The sequence below is a fragment of the Lycorma delicatula genome, chromosome 6 (assembly GCF_047948215.1).
Source record: "Lycorma delicatula isolate Av1 chromosome 6, ASM4794821v1, whole genome shotgun sequence".
NCBI lineage: Eukaryota > Metazoa > Arthropoda > Insecta > Hemiptera > Fulgoridae > Lycorma > Lycorma delicatula.
Genome location: NC_134460.1, coordinates 44628246 through 44641715, shown reverse-complemented (window position 1 = coordinate 44641715; position 13470 = coordinate 44628246). Strand labels below are relative to the sequence as shown.

General features: G+C 29.3%; 1 protein-coding gene across 4 annotated transcripts in view; it reads right to left on the bottom strand.

Annotated features, from left to right (window-relative positions):
- Positions 1 to 7451: 7451 nt before the first annotated feature.
- The window catches only part of Zip48C (Zinc/iron regulated transporter-related protein 48C), a 454634-nt gene continuing 448615 nt past the window's right edge, over positions 7452 to 13470 (bottom strand). For all 4 annotated transcript variants that reach the window (XR_012756805.1, XM_075369162.1, XM_075369163.1 and 1 more), the window contains one exon: positions 7452 to 7683. Coding sequence is in view for 3 of the 4 variants with exons in the window: in XM_075369162.1 (XP_075225277.1) it covers positions 7662 to 7683 (22 nt within the window). In the remaining variant the exon portion in view is untranslated. The remainder of the gene's footprint in view (positions 7684 to 13470) is intronic.

The following is a 13470-nucleotide window of genomic DNA, read 5'->3' as shown; positions in this document are numbered from 1 at the left end:
ATAATCATCAATTCAATTAAGAAATAACACGATATAAACGTATTTTAAATGACGAATAAAAGTTTTATTTATTGCATTATTTTTATGTTTATTAATGAATGACAAACAGCTTGCAGTAAAAGCTACTCTACCATCCTTTACAAGACTATAATAATATAAATCTCTATCTATCACAAAGGAAACAAAACCGGTATTACTTCCTTGGCTGGATAAACGTACGTAAATGTAATGGTAGCTCCTGTTTACTGTTACTCTTATTTAATACGGGCTGTGGTAGGAATAAATATTAATATTGGCGATTTTATTGATGTAATTTATTTTATAATCTTCTTTCTTTTTCTGTTTAGCCTCCGGAACCACCTTAAGGTATTACTTCAGAGGATGAATGAGGATGGTATGAATGAATTTAAACGAAGTGTAGTCTTGTACAGTCTCAGGTCGACCGTTCATGAGATGTGTGGTTAATTGAAACCCAACCACCAAAAAACACCGGTATCCGCGATCTAGTATTCAAATCCTAATAAAAGTAACTGCCTAATAAAACTAGATTTTATAATCTAACTTCTATTATTATAACCTTACCTATCTATATGAATTTAAATCAGGAATAACTACGGAATGTACGAAATGATATTAGCATTAAAATAAAATAAAATTACGTTAATGAAAAGGACTTAAAATTTTGAACAAATGTTAAGCCCATGGCGGGAATCGAACCGGAATAACTAAAAAAGAAATTATGTACATACCGCACAAAGCCACGTTAGGTAGCCTACTTTTTTTTTGGCTAGGCCTAGCTGCTAATTTAAAGGAAACCCCAGTTAATTTCTCCCACCAAACTTGTTTGAAATGTTTTTTTTTCAACTGAATCTTACCTTAATGTACACATAACGTCTCATGAAAGATTTTTTTAGAATATGTTCTACAAGAGAAAATAAAGAAAAAGGTACTATAAACATGGGTCTGGAAAAGCTTCGATTTTGAGAAATAATTATGAAAAATTTCCTCCTGATTTCTATTCCAAGATAAAAATAAGGCAAACGGATATATTTGGGGATTAAATTAATGGATAAATTTGATGGTTTCATATGATTCTAGACCTAAAAAATTGAACGAAACAAATTCCAGAACAATATCTGTAGTAATTGTTGAGAAAAGTATTGTAAAACCAAAAAAAAAAAAATTGGTATTGAAAAACATAATTTTTATGGTTTGACGTACAACTATCTATAGTAAAATTCTGGTAAATAAATGAATTTTTTGTAACAAAATTTTTAAAGAAATTAATTCTGAAAAAAATACATAACATCAACTGGATACGAAGAACAGTTTAAGAAATGTGACTTTTATTAAAAACAACGTAAACTGAAATGCGGTAGAAAAATGCAACTGTATTATAATTTTAAACCGAAACAAAAATCATATCAATACTGGAAAATATTTCGTTTTTTCACACGAATTATTTTTTCTCCGCCGATCGGAATGAATATAGTCTTAACTGGATCTAAATTCAAAAATTCCGGTAAATTAGCCGATTTTCTTTTATAAGAAAGGCGGCGTGGGATCCTTACAAAGTTACAACATTGTCTAGCTTAAAAAGAGATAAAATTACCAGAAAATTGAATTCTTTTTTACTTCCTTGTACGAAGTAAAGGAAGGATCTATTTTGACCATCCTGAATCCATTTTGATAATTTCAAATCAATTTCAAGTTATGCACCTCGCATAACTCAAAAACGATTAGCCGTAAGATGTTAAAATTTTGAATTTAGGACCGTTCTAACATCTAGTTGTGCTCCTCCCCTTTTGATTGCAAACAACTGGACCAAAAGTATCCAAAACAACCCAAAATTAAAAAAAAATTTTGATTTTGTACTTTTTCTTAACTGCAGTAATAAGCCCTCATTGACAGCTTTTCAACTATGTATCAAAACTTACTTATTTTCATTGGTTTCAGAGTTATTGCCAAATAAAATTTCAATTAATAAAATACGTATTTAGATCTGTAAGGTGAAAGCACATCGGTTCGAAACAGACTTCATCTCCTTTTTTATTTTTTTAACATTTATTTTAAATAAAATTGATTTATTAATAATTATCAACCCGTGATTGTAAAACAAATACAATAAATAATTATTCAATAATAACAATAGAAAAAATCAGAAGTTATTAGTGAAATAAAATTTTATGTACTTTTAAAAATGTGTATATGTCATTTAATAGGCATTATTACATATGCGTATATGTAATAGTTTTGGTGAAACATCTGATTATTTATTATTAATCGGAAATTAAAATTTAAATCCAATTATTTTTGGATTTTCTAGTTTAATTTTATTTAATTATTATGTAATCTCTGTTTTACTTTACCTATATCAAAGTTAACTAGAGTGACTGAAAAATAGATCGTCACAAGAACGGCATATACACTGAGGCATACATGCCCGATCTTTAATAAATTGCAAAAAATTCTTATCTTCTAGTTCATTACTCCTCTGATATTGTCGTACAATATTCTCTCCCTAAGTCAGAGTTGATCATCATTTCGTTTATTTGTTTTTTGTCGCCAATCATTCAATCGCTCTTTGGTTTGATATAATTCTTCTGATCTTAATTTGTGTACACGTTCTCTAGTTTTCAGATTTTCTTTCTCTTTATATAAATCATCCTCGCTTAATCTTTTTATTGTTTCCTTGGTCTTAACATTTTTTTCCTCTTTATATTTATCATTTTCTTTTAATGTTTTTCCTCTTTATATTTATCATTTTCTCCTAATGTTTTTATTCTTTATTAGTAACATTTTCTTCCTATTTATTCTTTCTTTGGTTTTACATCTTCTTCCTCTTTATATTTATCATCTTCTCTTAATTTTTTTATTCATCCCTTGTTCTTAACATTTTCTTACTCTTCATGTTTTTCTTCTTGTCATTTTGAGATATTTTTCTTCGCGTTATCTTTCTTTTTCCTATATGATTGTTTCTTTTTCATTTTTGATTATTCACCAAATAATCCAATAATAAAAACTGAATATTTTACACCGTAAGGTCGAAGTTAACATTTATAACCAGTATACAGGAGTTCACTAAACGGAATAGTTTAATTATTATTATCTTATTTATACGATACACCAGAAATTTGAAACTTTTGTTAATCAGCAACTCACGAAGATAAGAATAATACTGACCTAGTAATACGATTAATAAAGGGACTTTTACTGTATCCTAATATTTCATGTAATTTTATTGAATTAATAATTGCATAAATATTTGATGCTAATAAAAACTAAAATTTCAGCAATCGTGGAACCGTCCACTTTATTAAAGAATTGAAGGATCGTATCCCACTTTCAAATGAAATAAGTTAAAATGAACAGCAGCACAAAATGTGTATATGTAATTTAATAGGTGTAGAAGGAAGTCAAGTGGTGACCACATCACTTTTTATTTTAATTAATCTGAAGATAAAAATAGATAGCTTACCTGCTTTAGGAAATAAAGAGATAAAGTAACCAGAAAAAACCATGTGAAAGAAATATTTTATCGAAATTGACACTTTTTTTTTTATAAAAGCCTACAAGCAATGTTAAGATAAATCAACTTTTAGGAAAAAGGGTTAAATTATAATTAAATTTGAACCGCTGATAAAATTCATGCATTTAATAAAATTAGGAAGCAGTTTTTTTTAATGAATGGGATAGTAAAAAAGGATCTGGTAAAAACTAAAAAAAAAAAAAAAATCACTTCGAAATAACCACTTAATGTTTCCAGAAACTATATAAAAACCGTAATGGATCATCCTAAATCATCGGATTATTAACTAAAAATAATTTAATTAATGAAATAATACAACAAATTTGATGATTGGTTCAGATAACTACTTTTTATGAATTCGTACCTTCCTGTCGGAAATGATGGACAGGAACACGCTCTTAGCAGTATTTCACTGGTGATTACCAATAACTAGGTCATAGAGCAGATGATATTCGTGCAGATGTTACGAACTATGTTTTTTGTACAACATCTGATTTAAATAAAATAAGAAATGAAATATAATTTACGTTGAATTAAACCAGTTTTCCTTTCATCTCTGCGGTATCGTTTCCTATAATTTCCTGAGTATATACAAGGTAATGCAACCTGTATTAATTCAAACATTCCCAAAAACCAATTTTAAATATGAATTAAAAATCAACACTACATTTAAATAATAATGTGCTGGTTTTTTTTTTTTATAAAGTTAACAGTTTAACTATTCTCAATTAAAGTTTTTAGGAAAATTGAAATTTTATTTTTATTTTGTAAGAAATCAAAATAAGAAATTTTCAGATGAAGTCGTAATTACTTTTGAGTAGGATGAAAATAAAGCATAATGAAATAATATAAACTGTGATGATGTGTGGATTGTCAAATATAATACTTAGCATAGTAAATATATTAAAAAACACATTTGTTTGTTACTTACATTGCAGTTATGTAAAAATTTAACCCATTTATTAAAAAAACGTGTTTTCAGACAACAAATTTCTCTGACTTACGTCGGACTTCATGAAAACTGCTGGAGATATGTTTTTGACAACTGTTTTATTCATTCAATTTGTCAGGTCAACAATTATAAAAAACCTCCTTAATTTGGATTCCTAGAATTTCAGTACGGTTTTATTTCACTCTTTGGCCAGGAATCAGGGAGAAATCTTTTGCTAACCGTAACTCGCTAACAAAGCGTTTCTGGATCCATGTTTATATTAACTTTTTTCATTATTTTCGGTAGTAGAATGAGCTCCAAAAAGCGCCAGTTACAACACACGTGAATCACTCTGTAGGACGCCTTGTTTGGAAGTTCAATTTAGAGAGAGATTGGTGTTTTACCGGTTGCAGAACGGTTGTAGGTTTTACGGGTTGAACAGATCTATAACTGGTAGTGCAGTGCCACCGCATTTCTAAGTTAAAGCTTATTGTAGAGGAAGCCGTAGCCGGTAAAGGACATCATTCACCTATACGGCGGATCTGTCCGACAGACTAATTTATCGTTGATCACACACATGCAGCTAGGAAATTAATATAGATATTGATCATTTTGGTTCAATCGGAAGTGTGATTTATGACTGTACGGTCATGGATAATGAAATAAAACTACCCGTAAATGGAGAAGTTCTGATTATTATTAGAAGGTAATAAAAAGAAAGGACTACGGTTCATATGTTATTAGAAAGAAATCGATTTTCGGATGAGATAAAACTACTTGAAAAAATTAACCTTATTGCTTATATAATTCTTCCAGATTTTTCATAATCCGTAAATCTTTTGCTGCTCCTAATTACTTAGTAGATAAAATGTAACAAACTTCAATTAATATGTCTAGAGGACAAATATCAAGTTTAACTACCTATACGCATATCTATTCTGTTCATCCGTGGACACCAGTCTTCTCAACGGGCAACAAGATGCCCGTTTTTTTTGTATAGCAGACTTAAACGATGGGCAGATTTGTCGTAAACATCGGTACGTAAACCTACCCGTAAAGTATATTCGGTCTTTAAACAACGTACGTGTTTCTTACTTAACTACAGAAAAATAATATGAAATCTTAACAATAATTAGTCTAAGAAGTAGTGAGCCTATTGCCCATGAGATAGCGTTAGCGTCCCAAATTTCAGAGTATATGAGTCGCAGTGGGTCAGGTCGAACGTCAACTGACAGCTGGCAGTTGAAGCTAGTAGATGTGCAAAAAGTGTTGAAATTCTTACTTACTCAGATGTAAGGTATTGAGCCGTGAAGATAAGTGAACATTCCGCAAAACCGGACTACATTTTACGATTTTATTTTGGTAAAGGCAAAAATGCTGCGCAGGCCCGTGAAGAAATTTACGGTATTTACGGGTAAGATACTTTGTCAAAAGCAACAGCCAAAATATAGTTCAGTCTCTTTCGTTTTGGAAATTTCGATGTCCAAGACGCTTCTCGCAATCGGCAACAATCACAGTAAAAGTAAATATTCTGACAAAGGTCGAGGAAGACCCGCATGTAAGCAGTCATAACATTGCCAATAATCTACATATCCATCACCAAAGAGTATTAAACCATCTGGAGAAATCTAGCCGCAAAAATAAGTTCGACGTTCGAGTGCCACATGATTTGACTCAGAATAATTACCTGGATCAAATTTGTTTCTGTAAATCTCTATTGAAACATAACGAACTCGAGTCGTTTCTGAAGCTGTTGGTCACGAGTGATGAAAAGTGAATAACCTATTCTCACAGTCTGTGGCAAAGTCCACACTGACGCCCAGGAAGGTTACGCTGTGCGTTTGATGGGATTGGAAACGAATCGTGCACCATGACTGCCAGCAGGCAGAACGATAAACTCAGACTTGTTCTATCAACAGTTAGCGCAATTGCACCAAACAATTCAAAAGAGACTGACTGAACTAGTCAACAGAAAGGGTATCGTGTAGCACGGTGACAACGCCGGACCGCATACATCTTTAAAAATCCGTCAGAAATTCAGAAAACTTGACCGGAAGGTTTTAATGCATCCACCACACAACTCGAACAAATGGTGTCGCCGGAAAAATGGCAGGTCATCGAAGAAAATGGTGCATAACTGGTTTCATAATGTTATTTTACAATAACAATACATGTATTTTCAATTTTGACCTCCAAAGGTCAATTCTTTTTACACAACCTGATATATCAAGACATTTTATAAAAAAAAATTGACAGTGAATCTGTTTTTTTTTTTCTAAATACGATCCACATGAATATTCAGATTATATATACATTTTTTTCTGTTTATCCTCCGGGACCACCGATAGATACTGCTTCAGAGGATAAGATGAATGATTTGTAGCGTGTGTGAAAATGCCATGCCTGAAACGGGATTCGAACCCGGGACCTCCGGATGAAAGGCCGAGAAGCTACCGAGATTACATATACCTTAATTTTATTAACTTTCGCGTTAAAAGTGGTTTTCTCTAACCTGAAATGTAGTCATAACTATTTAATGATATCTGCAGCCATTGTAATATTTAACAAAATAATTTTAAATGTTAATTTTCAATCCATCAAATGAAATTAAAAAAAATCTTTGCAGAAATTTTTTTTACAAAAATTACAATTTTAAAAGAAATATATTTCATAGTGTAAGATGAAATACTTATGATCAAAATTCTTTTGAGTTAGGAGATAACCAAAAATTCTTGCAAGTGCATGTCATTTCATAAGCAGCAAAATAATTACTGATAATGAAACAGTAGGTATCTTGTTCTTAACGGAACCAAAATTGTTGTTGGTTTTTTCCCAAACAGAGCAATAAACTGTTTGATTAAGTTCCAATAAAGTTTACTACCACGAGCTTTATAAAATATATATATATATATATATATACACATATATTTATGTATATATAAACCGACAACGTAATGGGAGAATAATGTACACGCCAAATATCAATTTAATGTGTTTGTAATGACTTCAAAAAATTATTCGGTTATATTTTGATAGTTCATATAGTCATCCAAATTTTGTAAATGAGTCTGTAAATCTCAAACTCATTTTTAGTAGTGATGAACTCCAGCCGTATATATAAATATATACGAAATAAATGTGGAACAAGTACTGAATCTTGAGGTACTCCAGTTGAGGTATAAAATCGTCGTTACAGGTAGCTTAAATAATAATCTGAATGATACTGTCAAAAGAAACAAAAAACAAAAATACATAATTAAAACAATTTAATAAAAATTAACGTTTATTATAATAAAATTTATTTAGCTAGTAATTATATTATTTGTATAATTATTATAATAAATAATAAACTGTAAATATCATTTTATCAGTCACTGCATCAATATAAATTACAAAGTAACAATAATAAATTTAAATAAACCTACTATAATTATTTAAACAATACTGAACTAATAATTATTTATTATTTATTTATTTTTTTTAAAAGGAAAAAATAATTTATAAATAATAAATATTATTATCAAACAAAATCACAAAAAAGTTCTGTTTCAATAATGATTTGATAATAATGCCCAACAAAATATAATTTATCTAAAAAAAAAAAAAAAAGAAAAAGTAATATGGGCTAACTAGTATGAATGAAAATTCTAAATCTAATATTTGGTATTAATTATATAATATTCGGATGTTGTAAATATATATAAATACTCTCATAATTATACTTAAAACCATACTTAAGTATTTAAATAATTAATAATTTCTGAAAATTTTATAGGTAAAAAAAAACATTATTGAACGGTAAATTAAGTTTAATAATTGCATAGTGTGTAATAAGTAAAGCTGATGAGACGAGACATGAGCTGTAGGATGATGCTCATAAAAAAAGTGGGAGTAACTAACCACCTAATTTGGTCTGTTGTCTGTTGGGTGTCAGCAGACGCCAGTAATCCTCGGTATTAAATTGTTGTAGAATATTTGTTAGATAAATAATTAAACTATTAAGAAAAAATATATATAATAATAATAATTAAAGAAAAATAATATGATAAAATGGAAGATAACGAGGAATTAAATATTAAGATAGAAGAGTATGCCAGAAATTACAAGAATTTATTATATTTAAAACGTAATTTACACGATCAATCTAAGAGAGATCACGATCAATCATTACATTAAGAATATAAGAACTAGAGATGAATGCTCTGTAATATTTAGTAGCGATCAATTTATAAACGACGGCTGAAAAGATAAATATTAAAAGAATAGTTTTTATACAAAAAATACGAGTAAGTTTGCTAATATGTAAAGGAAAAAGGATATTGTGCGGACTGTGGCGCAGAAACATGGACAGGGAAATTAGAAAAGAAAAGAAAAGAGGATTTTGAAATAACTATTATAGATGAATGTAGAACATTTGACGAGCTGATAAAGTTTGAAATGAAGAGTTAACTCTTAACTGTAAAATCTTGCAAACAGACGAACTAAATCAAGACTTTTAAATTTAGTTATTCCGTATATAGATGTGAAAAGGGTGAAAAAACATTAGCCGATGACAAAAATTATAAAATAACAGATATATAATAACAGATAATTGAGGATGTAGATGTAGGAAATATAATGAAGATAAAAGACTAGCACAGGAACTTAAGGAACAGAAAAGCATCAAACATTGTATTTTTTTGTAAAAAAATACAAATATATAAAATACGCCGAATTCTTTCGACTCAAACTTTGAAAAAATCCAGAGTTGAAAAACTTAAATATTTAGAAGAAACAATCCAACAAAATGCTTAAACTCATAAAATAACGGGGAAAATGGAGAAAGCGTCAGGAATAACTAAAGGGATCTTTAACAAAAAATTCTCCATGAGCACAAAAATAATATATTATAAAATATTAATTAAATCCGAAAGTTATAAACCTAAATAGTAGAGCAGAAATAGAAAAATAATAATAAAAAGAAAGAAAAATTTTGAGACCCACAAAACAATGAAATCTGGAAAATAGAAAATATTCCGAAATAGATCAAAAACTTATCGATCCTATAAAAAAAAAAAAAAAAAATGTTTTACTAGCATCTTATAAAAAATGGATAAAGATCAAGTAATAATTACTAAAATTGTATAACAGAAAAAATAATTTATCTTGGTTTCATAACTTAGAAAAGACATGAAAGAAAAACAGGTCTCTGAAGAAGAAATACGGACATTATTATAAAAAAAAACAAAAAAACTGGAAGGTAATGAAGCTAAAATAAAAAAAAAACACGAATTAAGCTGAAGTGGTCGGAAAAAAGAATGAAACACAATGAAATGATGAAGGAATATTGTAAAATGTTGTTTGTAATGTTGTCCTTAACTAAATCGCCTAAACGGCTATCAACAAACAAGACAAATTTAATAAGTACGATTTTCATATTTAAAAGATTTTACTCGGAAAATAGAATAGGTTTTGAAAATTGCTGCCACCAGACTTCAAAAAGAAATTTGAATATTAGAAAACAACAGCTCACATCTTGTCTTATCTATTGTAATTAGGTAAATATTGCAAACATATATAGATAAAATACACAGTGAAAATTCTTTAAAAAGAGCACAAAAATAACATTTTTCAAAACATAATTTTTCATTTGGATAAACACCTATAATTCAAACAACTTTTTAATACGATTTTTATTATTGACAGTTTGGTAAAGATTTTTCAAAAATAATTTTACGTTTTACATGTACATTTTACGAGCAAAAAAATTAAATGATTTTTATTTTAAGTTAAAATGAAATTTCTTTTAAATACAAACTAATATATAAAGTTCTTAATTCTTAACTACTGTTTTAATTTTGTAGCAATTGTTTTTAAAAGTGTTTTACTAATAAGCAAATAAGCCTAACGTCTCTGAAACCTTACAGCACGCATAAAAACTGAAAAGTACAGAACGTTCGGAAATTCGCTGTGCAATACGCTTTAGAATTATGAGGCGCGTTCTGTTTTTTTGGCGTTAGGTTGGTTGCCCTGTGCGTTCATTGGGCATTGCTCAGTAATGTTGTGTTGGGACGGAAGGTGGTACGTATCGTGTTGTTTTGTTCATCGGAATCAATAGTTGCGATAAACGTAATAGTTCTTTCTGTAGAGGTACGCATTTTCTCGTTGAACAAGTCTTTCGTGAAGATGACAAGCAAACTGAAGCACAAGTATTCTGAAAAATGTCGAAACACTCTGTTCTTCACCGCAATGCGGTTCGAACTCTTATTGAAAGATTTCGGGCAACAGGCTCCGTTGAAGACCACCTAAACTAAACGAACAGAAACTACTTGATATTTCAGATGCTATGGCCGGAAGTCCATCAAAATTAATGCGTAAGTTAGCACAGCAGCAAGATATCGGACTTGCTACCGGACCTAAAGCTGTAAAAAAAGAACTGAAACTTTTCTCCTACAAAGTAATGTATTTTCAAGAACTGAAACCTACAGATCATGCCAAAAGACTAAATTATTGTCAACGGTTTAAAAGTTTTATTGAATAAAATTCCATAGGTCTTTCTATGGGACGAAGGCAACGAAACAAGCAGTGTATCGTAACAGATCGACGAACTAAAAACCACAATAACGGCATCGTACGAGACATTCCGGTACATCAGCCGGTTAAAGTGTTTGAAAACAAAATGAAACGTGAGCAGTATTGTAATGATGTTGGAGGAGGTCATTTTCAACACCTTTAATAAAATATTCCAGTTTTACTGTAATATCCGTTTCTATAAAATAATGAAATAAAAACACGAAGTAATAATTAAGAAAGTCTCGTCATTACACTTTCACAATTTCAGTGCACAACATTTTCCGAACGCTCTGTAGCATCCTATACAAAGTATAAAAAAATAGCATACCCCATCGTAGCTCCGCCCTTGGTATATGTGTATAGAACTTAAAAAATAGGACATAGTTTTTTTAATAATTATGTACGGGCTGCTGGTTTCAGAACAGAGTGTTTCGCTATTCACAACTCACCGGATAGAATATGTTAATTTGCGTTAACAACTTTTCACTTGATAAGTAAGTAAAATGGCCGTTATTCCCATTACATAATGATCTTTTACAGGCAACGGCATTAGATTTAATAAATCGCATAATAACTATGAAAATGTCAATATTAACATCGACAATGATGTTAACTTTAAATCTATAATTTAGATTTCTTTTTTTAGTAATTAGATTTGAACGGTGTAAACATTCGGGGGTAATAAGAAAGCTGTAGTTAAAATTTCGTAATGATTGAGCGAGAAGTTTTCACAGTTATCGGGAACAAACGAAAAAATATGTCTTTATATAATAATGGTACGTACTACACAATGTACAAGCAATTCTTTATATATAGTGCCAACTAACTATATAGAAAAGAACTTTTTTTTTTTAATCGGAGAATTAAAGTCTCGAATGTGTGGGGATGTAGGCTGTATTTATTAACTAACTGTATTCTGACAGAGTCCATTAAATGCGGTCTGCAAAAACTGACTTTACAAAGAAGTTTCACTGTGTAATTGGTTATAAATACAGTAAAAAAATTCAATAATGAACCTATGTAACATTAAACATTCATATATATGTTATCACTAAACGTAAATATCACAAAGAATTTAGTTACGGCAAAAAATTGATTAACAAAAACAATATTCAGATAGTTTTTTTCTAGCAGCCTTTGGTAGGGATAAGTTATCTTCTTTATATAAATATGACAAAATCATTTTAGATAGCTAATCAAAAATTTAATTAGTAAATTTTCGTTAATTGTGATATAAAATTCTAAAAGTATTTCAACTTCAATGATTTCGCTGAATGCGATTTTAAAATTATTTCTTTCTTATATTTTGAACACGATTTAAAATGAATAACGATAAAGCTTTTATCTTGCAGCTCACTAAACTATACAATTCACAAAACTTGTGATAAATTTTGAGGGGAGAAAAGAAAATTTTTAGAATTATTTTCTAAAAGGTAACCCCTCTAATTAAGACACTATCGGTTTATTGACATTAAGCATAACAAAACTTAATTAAATCAATATTTTTATAGCAGTACATAACCGATGAATAATCAGAAAAATTAGAAGTCGCAGACGCTACGACATGTTATTCCAAAATGAAGGACCCAGATAATATCACGAACGACTTGCATGAATTAAATTAATTCCTGATGAGGAGAAAAACGAGGCGAGATAAAAGGTATTCGAACAATTTTTTTGACAATGTTGACTTAAGAAATCTCAGTTATATCAACCTGCACAGATTACGTCTCTTTATAAGCAATGTTAAAGCTTTATTACTCGACAAATTATTATAACTTTTGTATGCTACAATGATTGCCATATTTTTCCAAAAAAAAGTAATTTCACCCTTCATTGTATCATATTAAAAAAAAAAAAAAAAGACTTTAGAGTCCAATTCTACCGATCTTTTAGCTTTTTTTTTTGAATTTTTACACTGAAAAATGGAAAATATAGTTTTTATAAAATTCCGGCTTTTATTCCCAAAAGTTGTAAAATTGAACATGATAATATAGCAGCTAAAGGATGGAACTAATGGAAATGGTAATATAACACTAACAAAATCAAATCTCTAAATAATTTACACAGAGGAAAAAATACGTTCGTACGAATACAATATAATGTATAGCGATGCACTCATTTTCTTTATTTCCACTATACATTTCCTAATTGCAGCTCAGCCGAACTGCAATTTCTTTCAGACTATGCACCAGTTATTGCTATTAGAAGAGGACTTTTATAGTCTTGTTTTACTTTTTGCATAACTTAACTACGACTCAATAATTACGACTGACAATAATTTTACTTATTTAATTTTTTTTGCGACTGTATGGTACGAATTAATCAATTTGACAAAATCTTTTTTAGATAAAAATTATTATCCACCAATAATAAAAATTAAAAAAAAATGTTAAGTATACAATTGCGGTACATTTTCAGATTTTAATAATTATTACCTATTATAAATTAAAACGAT